Source organism: Oryctolagus cuniculus, chromosome 5 (assembly GCF_051225735.1).
Source record: "Oryctolagus cuniculus isolate XC-2025 breed Fujian yellow rabbit chromosome 5, ASM5122573v1, whole genome shotgun sequence".
In the NCBI taxonomy this organism is placed as follows: Eukaryota; Metazoa; Chordata; class Mammalia; order Lagomorpha; family Leporidae; genus Oryctolagus; species Oryctolagus cuniculus.
Window position 1 is genome coordinate 65,752,660 of NC_142871.1, and position 15,762 is coordinate 65,768,421.

Sequence of the window (15,762 nt, forward strand, 5' to 3'; positions counted from 1 at the left end):
CGCTTTTCCATGAAGTTTTTGAAGTACCTTGGAAATGATTTTGAGATTTGAAACTTCGAAGTTGTTTGTTTTCTGTTATTAAATTTTAATGGCTGTAGAACATTTCTGTATTGTGACAAGGTTCGGTATAGGGAAGAGGATTGGCTTAATTGACATCCCCACAGTAATATACTTTGGGATTTTCTGCCTTGGATTAAATCTAAACTGCTACAACTGTTTAGTCCAGCCAGAAATGCTGAGAAAAACTCATTAGATGTGCTTGAGGCAGCTGTCATCAAGGGTTTGGTGTGGTTCTTGCAGTGAGTTTTGCTGCCTTATCTTTCTATTGACTGAATCACTACAACTGAATTAGCCATCACTGATGATTGATGTAGCATGACTTTAAGCACTAAGCTATAAAGCTTCTGTCTTTATTTAAAGGACAAGAGAACAAAAGAATGAAGTATAATTATTGAGGCTGCTTTCAATTCTGTCTAATAAAATTGTAATTGTGTGGTTGCTGGTGATTTTTTTTTTTTTTTTTTTGGACTGGCAGATTTAGTCAGTGAGAGAGACAGAGAGAAAGGTCTTCCTTCCATTTGTTCACCCCCCAAATGGCCGCTACGGCTGGCGCGCTACACTGATCTGAAGCCAGGAGCCAAGTGCTTCCTCCTGGTCTCCCATGCGGGTGCAGGGCCCAAGCACTTGGGCCATCCTCCACTGCCCTCCTGGGCCACAGCAGAGAGCTGGACTGGAAGAGGAGCAACTGGGACAGAATGCGGCGCCCCAACTGGGACTAGAACTCAGGGTGCCAGCGCTGTAGGCGGACGATTAGCCAAGTGAGACGTGTCACCGGCCTGCTGGTGATATTCTTAATATAGGGTGATTTAAAAATAAAGTGGAACTAACATCCTGAACATTGGTTTATTTTATATATATACATACACACATATATATAAAATATATATACATATATATATAAAACTTAAAGAAAATAGAGTGTATAACTCCCAAGTCCATCAAAGAAGGGAAAGCATAAAGGAATTTATATTGATACACGCAAAGAACAAAGGTGAGGGGGAAAGTCAGGTGAGTAGTACATTCAGAATTAAAAATGTGAAAGCCAGTGCATCCGTAGCCACAATTAATGGTTGTAGAATAGAATCCTACATTGAATTTTAAAAACTAAATCGGATTGTTGTTAATTTGCAGGAGATCCAGATTTTGCTTCGGGCCACAATGTTGTAAACAGTACTGGGCCAGCCCTCCTGCCCTATAGAGCTAGAAAACTGCACAGAGTAAACAAAGCAAGTGTTTTCAGATACTGGTCCACAGGTAGCCCAAGACTGACCCGTGAGAGAGATGAGATCTGCCATTTTCCCTGCTTTCTGCCTGGAGGTACTTTTTGGACTCCAACACAAGGAGGAGGAGCTCAGTGTATTACAGTCTGACGGAACTAGAATCCAAAGGCTGGGGTTAAGAAAGGCTGGAGCCACTGGACTTGCAGGACAGAGCACCAAAAGGTGGGAATCCAGCCACTAGGACATCAGAAATGCTGGGGTCACCTCATGTTTTTGGCCGATGATAAGCGTTGTGTGCAGTAACTCAGACTGTGACGGAAGCTCAGAGCAACAAGGGGCCTGTGAAACTGCCAGCTACCAGAGGGTTTCTGAGACTGGGAGACTTTCACATTCTGATCAGAGTGAAAAGACCTTATGAATGAACACTCAGGCATTTGATAGAAACCCTGGAGAGGCCAGACTTGGCCCAAGGGCCAAGCAAAAGCCAGCCTTGGGTGGATCAAGCTGATCTACCACCACGTTACCTTCCCCCAAATGTTTTACTTCAATAGTTATTTATTTATTAGAAAGGCAAGAGTTAGAGACAGACATCTCCCACCAGCAATTCCATGCCTCCATTGGCCACAATAGCCAGGACTGGACCAGGCTGAAGCCAGGAGGCCAGAACTCCATCCTGGTCTCCTGTGTGGATGGCCGGGGCCCAAACACAGGCCATCCTCTGCCGTCCTCCCAGGCTCATTAGCGGGGAACTGAGTCAGAAGTGGAGCAGCCAGGGCTGGAACCAGCACTCAGATGAGATGGGATGCCAGCATCGCAGGCAGTGGCTTTACCTGCTGTACCACAGTGCTGCCCTGACCCAGGCAGACAAGATTAAAAAAAATCCAGACAATATTCAAAATGTCCAGGGTTCAGTAAAAAAGATTATTTTAGATATGTGAAGAGGCAGAAAAGTATGACTTGTAACCAGGAGAGAAATGAGCGGGCAGAAATAGGTCTAAAAATGATGGGTGGTAGAATTAATGTATGCTTCTAGGAAGCTATCATACGATTTTTAGAAGATTTTAGAAACTGCTAGTACAGCGAACAAAGGAACAGAAAATACAATGGCTCAACACATATCTACAGCATAAACCAATCAAGCCAAGCAACCAGCTCTCCAATTCTTTTTTTTTTTCTTTGTATTTAGATCAACTCTTCTCTTCCAGTTCTTAATTCATCATTGCAAGGTATAGTGCCCCACCTGTGCTGTGCAGTACAAGGACTTGTTAGTTCTGTGTATTGAAACCATTTAGCCAACCTCTGTCTGTCTTCCCTTCACCTTTCCTAGTGTCTGGTAATTACTGTTTTTTTGTTTGTTTGTTTGTTTGTTTAAGATTATTTATTTGAAAGTCACAGTGTGAAAACGAGAGCGGTTCCATCCATTGGTTTACTCCCCGGATGGCCACAAGGAGGCAGGAGCTTTATTTGGGTCTCCCATGTGGTTTTCAGGGGCCCAAACACTTGGGCCATCCCCCTCTGCGTTTCCCATGTCATTAGCAGGGAGCTGGATCAGAAGTAGAGTAGCTGGTCCATGAACTGTTGCCACAATGCCGGCCCCTCTGGTTATTGCTAGTCTAAGTTCAGATAGACTTTTTTTTTTAACCTCCATATGAGAAACAATATGCAATGTTTGTCTTTCTCTGTTTGGCTTATTTAACTTAATGTAATAATCTCCAGTCCCATCTATTTCATCCTTTTTATGGCTGTATAATATTCTATTTGTGTGTGTGTGTGTGTGTGTGTGTGTGTGTGTACCTTTTTAAAAAATCTTTCCATGCATCAATGGACATTCAGGTTGATTCATACCTGTGGTATTGAGTAGTACTGCAGCTCCCTCTTCATAGGCTGAGTTTGTTTCTTTCAGATACATATGCAGAAGTGGGATAACTGGATGCTGCCGTGGATCTGTTGCTTTTCCACAATGGCTGCACCGATCTGCACTCCCTTCAGCAGTGTGTAGGGTTCCTTCTTTTGCACATCCTCCCTGGCGTTTGTTATCTCTTGTTTTAGGTGATAGGCATTCTAACTGGAGAGAGATGATACCTCACTATGGTTTGGATGTGTATTTCACACATGGTGTACATGGTGATATTAAGCATTTTTTTCAAGTTTTTTTTTTTTTTTTTTTTTTTTTTTGCCATTTGTATTTCTTCATGTGAGAAATGTCTGTTCAGATTCTTTGCCCATTTCTCAACTAAATTTGTTGCTGTGATTTTTTTGAGCTCCTGATGTATTCTGTATCAATCTTTTGTCAGATGCATAGTTTGCAAGTATTTATCCCATTCTGTTGGTTGTCTGCACTCTGTTGATGTTTGCTTAGCTGGGCGGAAGCTTCTTAGTTTGATATAAAAATCACATTTGCCTACTCTTGATGCCTGTGCTTTTGGGGTCTTATCTAAAAAATTCTTGCATATGTTTTGTAATACTTCTGCTATGTTTTCTTCTTGTGGATTCATAGTTTTAGGTCTTACATTTACATCTCTGACCCATTTTGAGTTGACTTTTATACAGGGGGAGGGGAAGAGGTCAAGCTTCAGTCTTCTCCATATGGGTGTCTGCTTTTCCCAGAACTGTTTATTGAAGAGTCTGTTCCTTCTCCAATAAATGTTTTTGGCATCTTTGTGAAAGATCAGCTGATAGTACGTGGAGAAAACCATTTTTAGAATCTGGATTCTGTTCCATTGCTCTGTGTGTACTTTTATGTCAGTCCCATGCTGTTTTGTTTGTAGGAACTCTGTAGTATGTCTTGAAATCTAGTACTGTGATGCCTACAACTTTTTTATTTTTATGCAGGATGTTTTGGCTGTTCGGTCTTTTGTGCTTCCATGTGAATTTTAGTCTTTTTTTCTAGTACTGTGAAGAATGCCAGTGGTATTTTGATGGAGTTTATACTGAATGTGTAAATCACTTTGGGTAATATGTACATTTTTAACAAAACTAATTCCTCCTATTTTTGTGATTTTTTTAAAAAAGATTTATTTATTTATTTGAAAGGCAGAGTTTCAAAGAGAGAGAGGCGGAGACAAAGAGACCGTCAATCCGCTGGTTCACTCCCCCAGTGGCTACAATTGCCAAAGCTGGATCATTTTGAAGTCAGAAGCCAGAAGCTTCTGTGGTAGGTGCAGGGGCCCAAGCACTTGGGCCATCTGCTGCTGCTTTCCCGGCGCCCATATGAGATGCTGGTGCCGCAGGCTGCAGCTTCACTGTCTTCACCACAGCCTTGGTCCCTATCTTTGTGATTTCCTATGCTGATTTTCTGCCCGGCGACTTAACTGAGTTCATTCGTTAGTTCTAATGTTCCTTTGTGGAGTATTTTGGTTCTCCTATATATAGAATCATGTTCTCTGCAAACAGGGATAACTTCCTATTTGTGTGCCTTTTATTTCTTTCTCCTGTTTAATTGCTCTGGCTAAGACTTCCAGTGCTTTATTGAATTAGAGTGATGGAAGTGGATCTGTTTGGTTCCGGATCTTAGAGGATTTACTGCCGTATTTAAAGTGCAGTCCTTCCCACACATTCTGCCTCTCTTACCCAGCGCTGTTGATGTTCTCTTTGGCATTTATCATTTACGGGCATAATGCACTGCACGATTCCGTATTTATGTGTTTTCTTTTTTATTGGGTATAACATTTTTTCCTGCTTTGTTTACTCAGGTATCTTTAACATTTAGAAAAAGGTCCTTTAGATGATAGCTGCTCAGTAAATATGAATTGAAGGAGAAAACAATAGCAGTAATTGGCAAGTTTATTAGAGTTCTCAAGAGAGAACCAACAGGTTGTGTGTGTATGTATGTATGTATGTATGAGTTTACTTTAAAAAAAAATCATGGAAAATGGACATATCTTTTTCTTTTAAGGATTCATTTTATTTATTTTGAATGTAGAGTTAGAGAGGAGGAGAGACAGAGACAGAGAATCTTCTACCTGCTAATTCACTCACCAAATGCCTGCAATGGCCAGGACTGGGCCAGTCTGAAGCCAGGAGCCCAGAGCTGCTTCCTGGTCTCCCACATGGGTGCAGGGGTCAAACACTTGCGCCATCTTCCGCTGCTTCCCCAGGCACATTAGCAGGGAGCTGATAAGAATTGAAGCAGCTGGGACTCAAACTGAGGCCCATATGGGATGCCAGTGCTGCATGTGGTGTGTGGCTATACTGGCTATTCCACAGCACCAGCTCTGCATGAAGCTTTTTTTAAAAAAGTTATTTATTTATTTGAAAGGCAGAGTTTGAGAAAGGAAGAAGGAGGGAAAGGTCTTCCATCTGCTGGTTCACTCCCCAGTTCTCTTGTGTATATAGTTTGGTACCACATCTGTGGATTTCTGCCACTGAAAACAATAATAGATTGTTCGCTGCATTTTAGGTTTTCATCAGATTCTTTTTGCTACTAATGATTCTACCAAAAATCAAATATCCGGAAGCATAGGTTTTTTTTTTTTTTTTTTTTAATTGCTGGAATCTTCTGGTAAAGATGATAAAGACACATCGAGTTGTTTATTGGAAGCTTGTTAATATGGTTTCCTGCATCCACACCAGTTTCTATTTAGAATGACAACTTTTAAAATACAGAGCCCCTAAAAAAGCTTTACAGTCAAGGATGTTAAGTTAAGGAATAGACTCAAAATGTAAATCCCATGGAAGTCATTATAACTTTTAGTTGTGTCTACTGATATTTTATACACTGTGTTTTGTTAAACTGATTAAGTGTGAAATAAATTAAAATTGGAGTTCATCTTTTTTTCTACAACATTTTCGGATCATAAGTTTGAGGTAAAGACTCTGCATTTGAAGTTAATTTGTTTTGTTAGTTAATATGTAGGAACATTCTCACAACAAGTATATTCTAACCAGCCCCTTGAACTGTTTCTGCTTCCTCATAGCTATCGGATGATGGTCGCTATGTCCTGTTATCCATACGGGAGGGGTGTGACCCAGTGAACCGGCTCTGGTACTGCGATCTCCAGCAGGAACCCAATGGCATCACTGGTGAGTTTTTCAGACATAGACCATTATGCCAGGAAAACCATTTGGGTCTCCTAATTCATTTCCCCAGACACCTTCATCTATCCCATAATGGCTTTTCTTTCAATACCATCTCATTCAACTAGGAAAAATTGGGTGAAGTTAACTGCTGCTTCTCTATAGATTGGGGTGACCCCTATTATCTCTCTTTCTTCATGAAACTATGCTGAGTATCGCAGGTGAAGAGTGTTAAGGAGAAGCAGGTCCTGTCGTCTGTGAAGTGTCACTGGCTAAGATCCAGTGGTACAGACTGTCACAGGAGTGGTTGTCATCAACAGATAACCAAATACCGGCTTCTCCGGACTAAGCTGTGTGCACAGTGACAGCTTGCTTGTGTTTCCCAGGGTCTTGCATATTGTGTTGGTAAGCATAAAACCAGCGAGTCACAACTTCAGGAGTTGGATCCTTTGTAATGTTATTCTCTCCCAACTTCTCTTCCAAGCCAGCACTGACAGCAGCATTAAAACTTTTCAGCTGTACCGTTTACTCTGCTAAAATTTCCCAGTTCCCTAAGCTATCCCACTGGCACTCAGAACACAATTATATTGTGTACTGGTGAAATAAATGCATATTGGGGACAAGTGACACAGATTTCCAAAATGTACAGTACTGGTGGTGTTGCTATAATGACAACAATAATAACAGCTGTAATAACTTAATAATAAGCTGTAGCAACAGCAAAAAAGGTTTCTTTCTGCATTTTGTTACAACTTCCACTTGCAGTGTTCTTCCTCAACAGAGTACTGTTTCTATTCTCTTTATAACTTCATTATGGCTTTCCTTGATTGGGTTGTTTTGTGTTCTTTGAAAAGTTCACAAACTAAACAATACAGATTGCTTCGTTGATTCAATTCCAATTGCAAATGCGCATACTGCACTGCTCCTGCTGTACCCACTGTAATAAAAGAAAGCAATACTTGAGAGGAAACTCACTGGTGCTGGCAAAACCCAGGGTACCCCCTTTGATTTCTCCCTAATTATCTGGTCTTTATGCATCCCTGCCTCTCCTCACAGCCCCCATTTTAGCATTAGAGAAGAGAGCAGTGTGGTGCTAAGAGATTGGGATTACAGCAGGAAGACAGTACAAAGGCTCACTAGTTCCTCAAAAACAAAGTCCTAGACAGCACAGCCTTGAACATGACAGACAAAAACAGGAGGTATCTTCTAAGACATCCTACATGGCTACCTGAAGATACAGAAGAAAAAAACACAAACTCGGGTTTTCCTATTGTATACTCCCAACCCAGATAGCTTTTGAGATCCTGAAATGTGTGGGGGTCTCGCAGGGTGAAGGACTGGCCCTCACTTTGATGCCAGTAGCAGGTCTGGACCTCTGGAACTTCTGACCTACCAGTTGTGGTTCCCACAACCCTCTCCTGCAGCTCCACTAATTGGCCAGAGCAGCTCACAGCATTGGGGGGAATTCTTGGTTACATTTATGGTACATGTGTTTAGAAGAGGATGTTTTAAAGGATACAAATAAACGGCCAGGTAAAGAGGTGACCGAGGCGAGGTCTGGGCAGCATGGTCCTCCTGGAGTCGGGGTTCACTGTCCTCCCTGCCTGGGAGCCTGCACCTGTTCAGCTGTACAGGAGCTCTCCAGTGCTTTCCCGTTGGGTTTGTATGGAGACTTGGTTATAGAAGCTTGGACCACCATGGAGAAATGGGAATAAACAGAGAGGATGAGCTCCAAGGCTGAGAGACTGAGTGGGGAACCCAGCAAGGCCAGAATCTGTCTGGGTTTTTCTTACCCTCTCTCTGCAGCATTCCTTTCTCCCAGGCATGGGGCAAGCCGCCTTCTGAAGTGAGGCATCTTAGGATCTACTGTTGCAGTATTTCTTTATGGCTAGCCCCAAGAGGGGAAGACCCAGGAAGGGTAGGGCAATATTTTTAGTTACTGTTACCCACCTTGGAGTGAAAGAAACCCTAGTGTCTGTGGTTTGTCTTGGACAGAAAAAGGAACAGGTGAAATGAGGGAGGAGAGGCTCAGAGAGAGATTTTGGCTTCTGAAGCCTGAAGCCCTCCAGCATTCTAACAGAAGACTGTCTTTCACCTTCATTGCTCAGAAGTGACTGCAGAAGCCAAGGGAAAAGGCCAAGTACATTCAACTGACTAGTCTAGTAAATTAGGAAGTAGCAAGGCTGTGAGGATTATGAGCCAGGAACTAGTGCTGAAAACCAAGATACATACAGGGCAGGCTGTTGGTGCAGCAGTTAAGATGTTGACTGGGACACTTGAATCCCATATCGGCAGAGTGCCTGGGTTGGTTTCTGCTCTGCTCTCAGTGCCAGCTCTCTGTTTATTGTATACCCAAGGGAGGCAACAGGTGCCGGCTCAAGTAGTTGGGTCCCTGCCACCTTCATGGGAGACCTGGATTGAGTTCCCAGCCTAGCCAAGCCTTGGTCTTTGAGAGCATTTTTGGGGATTGAGCTAAGGAATGAGAGCAGTCTGTCTCTGTCTCTGAGTGCCTCTCTCTTTTCTCTCTCCCCATCCCTCTCACAAAATAAAATGAAAAAAGAAGCCAGGTAGGTAAATCATAAGTCACAGAGATGATGCATGTATACCCTAAGACCCCATTTGCAGAATAAGGCAGCTCCTGACCCTCCTCACAAGCAGATCTTGACTTGGTTACTAGACAGCAGTTTTCTCCGCTTCCTAGGGTGGTTGCTGTGTAGCTTAGAGAAGGAAGAACTCAGGAAATGTTGTCCATGTTTACTCTCCAGTTTGTTCTCTCTGTTTTTAAAAAAGTGTTCCAAAGGAATAAGGTTATCATGTCTTGACTGGAAATAAATCTAGCTACCAGAGCTGTGTGTAAACCTACACTTACTTGGGCCCATGTCTCTCAGAGTCAGATAGGGCCCGCGCATGTCTTAGGAAAGTTATTCCGAGGCATTTTGTGTGGGTGTGATATTGAGAGCTTATGAATGTGTTTTATTGAGAGTTTATGAATGGCCAAAGGAGCAGAGGCAGCAGGAGGGACATGGTCAGAGCTGATTGCCAGAAGTGGCGGTGGAGGTTGTTAGGTAAATGCACCTGCATGGGCAGGCTAAAGCTCACGTCCTCATGTGGAATTTCTATGGGGAAGCCCTGGCTCAGCCCCTAAGGCTTTGTTAGGGCTGATTGTGTCAGCTGCCCTGACTGCCAAGGAGAATCTCTCTGAAAGTCACTGATTGTGGACTTGTCATTACACCCGCAGCAGCACCTCAATGGTGGGTGTTTGATTGATTCACCTGGTCCGTCAGCCCAGCCAAAAAGGCATCACAGTGAGCTCCCCAAAGCTGCAGGGAGAGCAACAGCACAAACAGGAGGTGATGCTCTCCTAATTTCATTTTCTCAGAGCGTTACTAAAGGGCTCAGAGTTTAGACTGCGGTGAGGCATTTGGGAAGGCACGTCAAGTCCTGCAGACGTGAAGGCAGGGTTTGAAATGAGTAATAGGATAGGCAGACTTAAAGCTGCCGAGCTGTGTGCTGACAGATGGAACGGACTCGGAGCGTGTGGCCAGTGATGGCTGCCGGGTACCAGGTACAGCACTGGGCCTGATGTCTTTTGTAAATTATTGCTTTACTGGCATGAAATTGGTGGATAGCATAAACTTCAGAATAGCTATTCTTTTCAATAGTGGTATTGAGATTCTGAAAGCACTTGACAGTTGTAGAGATTGAGTAAATGGGTATCGCTTTCTGTACTTTAGTTCAGAGATCAGTTGCAATGCAGCAGGATTAGAGAGATCTTGTTTGTTTTTTAATCGATCTCTGTGGTTCATTGTGAGTCAGTGACGTGGTGATGACTGTTAAAAGAAATGAGTACTGTGTGTGAGTTTAACTATTGAAGAGATTAAATTTAATCTATAAATGGGAAGGCGGCAGATTGAGAATGGTCATACAAATTTATAAATTGTTCCAGTTCATTACAGTTGGATGTATTGGGACAATCATGAGGCTTTCAAATCAGATTTAAATTTTAATATCTCAGCCCCACCACTAAATAACTGGTGACATTGAGAAAGTTGGTTCTCTCTGTCTCTCAATATTTTCATGTCTACAATTGGGTAAATAATAGCTACTTCTGTGGAAATTGTGAGGAATAATAAAAATGCATAGAAAAAGGCTTAGCAGGGATCCTGGCAACCAGTGAATTCTCAAGTGTTCCTCCTTCTTTCTTTTGTGTGTAATCAGCACAGCTTGGTTTTAGGTGGCGTAGAAAAGTACAAGAAAGACATTCTTTAAAAAAAAAAAAAAAAGCCATGCTTATCATCAAGTTGCTCTAAACACAAATTTTGATGTTAACTTTTTTGTAAAACCAGATTCATAATTTAAAAAAAAAAAATGGCCCTTTAGTCATTAAAGAACACAAATAGATACGTCTTTAGTGGGAGACAATGAGGGAAAATGTCTGGTTCCATAGACTGACAACTGAAAATTAGGCTCCCTTTTAATGTACCTGGGAAAGCAGCAGCAAATGGCCCGAGTACTTGGGCCCCTGTGCCCACGTGGGAGACCCAGAGGAAGTTCCTAGTTCCTGGCTTAGGCCTGGCCCAGCTCTGGCTGTTGCAGCTGCCTGGGGAGTGAACCAGCTGCTAGCTAGAAGATTGATCTCTCTGACTCTCCTCTCACTCTCTCTCTCTCTGTAAATCTTTCAAATAAATAAATCTTTAAAAAATAAAGATGGGAGGTTTATAAGCCTGCTTGAAGACCATGATCACTTCCCAACACCATTTGCTTGTGATTTCTCTACCTACTCTCCTGTTTTGTTACCCTTTTTAAAGGAGGGGGAAGAAAAACATTTAATTTAAATACTGTTAACAGATTAGTTAACTTAAATCTTAGTTAAACTTGAATAACTGGTAACGAAGTTAAACTCTGTTAGGAAGCTTCTAATAGTATGTTACTGAAACCTATATACCCATTTTGATAATCTGTATCCCTTTCTGCTATGACTTTTAATCTTTCTTCTCTGAAAGGCAGAATTATCAGCAGTCTTTATTAAAACACCAGGAAATTGCCTAGGTGGTTCTTTCCCAACTTTTCTATCTCCCAAGAAGGCCTCTGCCTGCATGTGTTTTGCAGTGAGAAACCCAAAGGGCATAAGAAAGTGGCCAGGGGCAGTTGAACGTCGTGGAAAGGTACAGCCCACGGGAGAAAAAAAACTGCATAAGTACAGACCGGGGAAAGCCGAGGCCGCCGAGCCGCACTGGGGTCTCTCTGGACTGTGGCTGTGCTTGCTAACCATCTTCCTTGCTGCCTCGCGAAGGGTTGAAGGGGACCTCTCCCCCCCGGGAGCTTCCGTGCCAGCCCTCGCGGCTGCAGGCTCTCCACCGGAGAGTAGCGCGGCCGCATTCATCACAAACCATGACTTGAGTTCTTTCCCCACTACCCGCGGCAGAGGCTGGATGGAGCCGGTTCCGTCTCTCGTGTGACCCGCTGGTTCCCGGGACCCCCCTCCGGCCGTCAGGAGGTGGGTCTTCTGGGCCTTACACATTTATGTAGTTGTTCACCTCTGGAAACAGAGAAGGCAGAGTCTTCCCAGAGAGTACAGCACCCCCTTCCCGTACCGGCTGCCAGAGGAACGGGTCCGGGGTCGCCGTGCTCTGATTTCGGAAGAGGGGCTTCTGCCTCGGAGGCTACCAGGAGCATGCCTCCTGTCCATCCCCTTCCCTGTACGGTTGCCCCCTCTGCTCCCTCTCTCTCTGCACACAAACACTGCAGGCGGACCCGGGAGCGGCGTGAGGCCAGGCACCTTGTCAGCCTTGCTCTGGGTGGCGTCCCCTTAACTGCTCCGTGCTTAGGTGGCTCCGCTTGGTGAGCTGCCCTCCTCCCCCTGTGGTGTGAGTGTTTCCACCCTTTGCCCTGTAGCCTCCTAGCTTCTCCTTCGTTAGATCGTTGTCCTTTGTTAAACCCTGCAAATGGTGAGCTCCAGTCCTGTACATTGTTTGGACAGAAGATTCGTGCTTCTCTTCTTCAGTTGCTTGCTTCAGATAAGGAGTGAAGAAGTTGCAAGGACACCAGGCTAGTGTGACATTTTATTGGTTCCATGGTAGCAGAGACAGCTGCGTCTTGACTCCTGTGATTTTAATGTGATTCATGCCGGCAGATTAGCTGAAAGTAATCATCCTGAACCTTCTAAGAACACGATTTCTGTCTGGATTTTCTTAAATTCTCTATCATTTTCTAAATCAAGACTGTTTCCTTTAAATTATAAATATATATGTATATATAGTACATATATTATATATACTAGTATACTTGTCTCATAAGTTTGATATAAATAATCCTATTTTGGATATATAGTTTATATATTTATTCAAAATTTACGATAAACCTGCACACAGTGTCTACATTAGCTATCTCTATTCCCTCAAATATGTGGACCTATAAAATTTTTATGTAAAAGTTAACATATACCTTATAAATCTATGTATTATATATAAATATACCTTATAAATATATGAATATGCAACTATAGAGTGAGCTACCTGTCTGAAAATTTGTAATCCAAATGTCCCAAAGTCTGAAACTCTTTGAGGACCAACATGACTTCGCAAGTGGAGTATCCTGTACCTGACCTCTGGTTCCATGCATACAAAGTTTGTTTCATGCACATAGTTATTAAGAATAGTGTTTAAAATTACCTTCCAGCTATATGTTTGAGGTGTATATGGAGCATTAATGTGTTTTGTGTTTAGACTTGGGTCCCCTCCCCCAGGAGATCTCATCATGCATATACAAATGTTCTGAAATCCAAAACACTTCTGGCCCCAAGTGTTTTGGATAAAGAATATTCATACTATATACTTAAGCTAACTCTAAATGCAGGGTTATGTAAATAGTGTACCTAGGAGGCAGACATGTATGATGGGCCATTGAGGGATGCACAGCCTGAGTGCCTGGCCTTGGTGCACTCCTCACCCAGTGGACCATGGATGTGGAGACTGTCAGAGCTTGTTGCTGGGGGTGGCAGAGGAGCTGTGACCCAGTGCACCGACCCAGCTCAGGCTCGGGACATCCCCAGAGTTTGAAACTGTAAACCGCTCTCTCCCCTCTCTGTTTTGTTTCTTACTTGTTTCCTTTCCTTTTTTAGTTCGTTCATTCTCCTGTAGGTCAGTCATCTTAGCCCCCTACATCATAGGATAAGTTAGCAACAAAAAGAGGTCAACCATTTGTCCCTGTGTTAGAGGTTTTAAAATAGAACCCTTATGAAGCAGTTGTTAAGTGGAAAGAATTATCACTAATTCTGAAATCCCATTTTTAGTAACTTAATGCCCTTCTTCCAAGCGGGGAACTGGTCTTCTCACGGGACAGCATTGATGCTAGTTTGGGAGAAGAGTGAGTGGTGCTGACGTAGCGGATTCCTGTAAGGAAACACTAGCCCACCCTGCGCTTCACCCAGACTGGCAGCAGCCTGGCTCTGTCATTCTTCCTGTTTTGCTGTTTGATTACTTTAGACTGATAAAATTTTCACCACTTATCTATCATGTCCATATTGTAATACCTGTGCATCATTGAAGAAAACTGGCTTCCTCTTGCATAAGAAATTAAACTACATTCTAACACTGGCCTATAAAAGGAAATTTGGTATTTGTCAGACACGTAAAAATTGTTCCTTCAGCCACCACTGGCTAATGCAAGAGGAATGATCTTTTTGTTTTGGCCTGGTTTGGTTTGGTTTTTTGGTAGCAGAGACAATATCAACTCTTGTTCACACCTGGTGGGATTGGGCATCCTTTGTGGGTGGAGTGGAACAGGGGAGATAAACATTGGAGAAGCCTTAAGCAGAGGACTTCTCCAAAGGTCATCTGCGCATTAAAAGCTGGACCAGCAGGGTTGGAGGGCTTCTGGGAGAAGATAGAGAGCTGGTGTTTCAGAGTGAAAGGAGACACCCAAAGACAGTATGAAAATCAAAAGCAAAATAAGAAATTTGGTTATAAAAGACAAAGTAGCCATAATAAAATCAGCATGAGAATATTTCAGGAAGCTTATAGAAAATGTTATTAGAAGCATGAGTTTATTTGGGTGCAAAAAATCTCTTGGAACAAAACACTTTTTTTGTTCTGTAATATGCGGAAAATGTGTATTATGAAAAGTATATACATGGATTTCAGATTTTTTGGCACCAAAACAAACTCATACTTTCAATTTCATTTTTTTCTATGAACCTTAAGTATCTTCCTATTTATACTAATTCTAAAATTAGTGATTTTTAAGGCCATTTTCTAGGAAAGTGGCTGTGTGCTGTTTTAAAAGTCCATTCTTAGTGAATTGTACTGTTCAGAAGCACATTTGTTCAGTTTTATTTTTGTCACTTGAAGTACTCTAGGGTTATTTGGAGTAACAGCAAATGTCTTTTTGTAGCAGTTCCTGTGTGCCAGTTTCTGGGCTACAAATGTAGATATGTCATTGAATTTTTTTTTTTTTTTTTTTTTTTTTTTTTTTTTTTGACAGGCAGAGTGGACAGTGAGAGAGAGAGACAGAGAGAGAAAGGTCTTCCTTTTGCCGCTGGTTCACCCTCCAATGGCCGCCGCTGCAGCCGGCGCACTGCGCTGATCCTGGCAGGAGCCAGGAGCCAGGTGCTTTTCCTGGTCTCCCATGGGGTGCAGGGCCCAAGCACCTGGGCCATCCTCCACTGCACTCCCTGGCCATAGCAGAGAGCTGGCCTGGAAGAGGGGCAACCGGGACAGAATCCGGCGCCCCAACCGGGACTAGAACCCGGTGTGCCGGCGCCGCAAGGTGGAGGATTAGCCTATTGAGCCACGGCGCCGGCTCTGAATTATTTTTTAATTAAAGATCTATTATATTTATTTGAAAGAGTTACATAGAGAGGTAGAGACAGAGAGAGAGGTCTTCCATCTTCTGGTTCACTCCCAGGATGGCCATAACAGTGAAGCTGAGCTGATCAGGAGCCAGGAGCTTCTTTCAGGTCTCCCACGTGGGTGCAGGGACCCAAGGACTTGGGCCATCTTCTGCTTTCTCAGGCCATGACAGAGATCTGGATTGGAAGTGGAGTATCCGGGACACGAACCAGCGCCTGTATGTGGTGCAGATGCCGTGGGAGTAGGCTTAGCCTACTGTGCCACAGTGCCAGGCCCCATTCATTCAATCTTCACAGCCTAGAAGAGGCACAAATTCTTACCCCAGGAAACAGGCTGGTGAGCCCAGCTCGCTCTCCCAGTGCTGTTTACAGAGTGGGATCCAAGTCAGATCAGCTGCCAAGCTCATTGAAGCGGAAGAGCCTCTGCCCTCTCTCAGGGTCAGCACGTGGCCACACCCAGTGCACATTTGTTATCATTTGACTCATCAAGGCTTTGCAGTCACTTTAACTCCTTTGATTAGAGACTTCTACAACATTTTCTGTGAAATATAGTTAGTATCATTAATGATCTTCAAAGAAAAGAGCTAAAGGATGACTTGGCTCCTGGAAAGTCATAAG

At 43.2% G+C, this 15,762-nt stretch overlaps 1 protein-coding gene across 4 annotated transcripts in view; it reads left to right on the top strand.

Moving 5' to 3' along the window:
* Window positions 1-15,762, top strand: part of PREP (prolyl endopeptidase) — a 127,993-nt gene that overhangs the window by 53,638 nt on the left and 58,593 nt on the right. For all 4 annotated transcript variants that reach the window (XM_089332808.1, XM_017345303.4, XM_089332810.1 and 1 more), the window contains exon 7: window positions 6,197-6,302. In XM_089332808.1, the coding sequence (XP_089188934.1) occupies window positions 6,197-6,302 (106 nt within the window). The remainder of the gene's footprint in view (window positions 1-6,196; window positions 6,303-15,762) is intronic.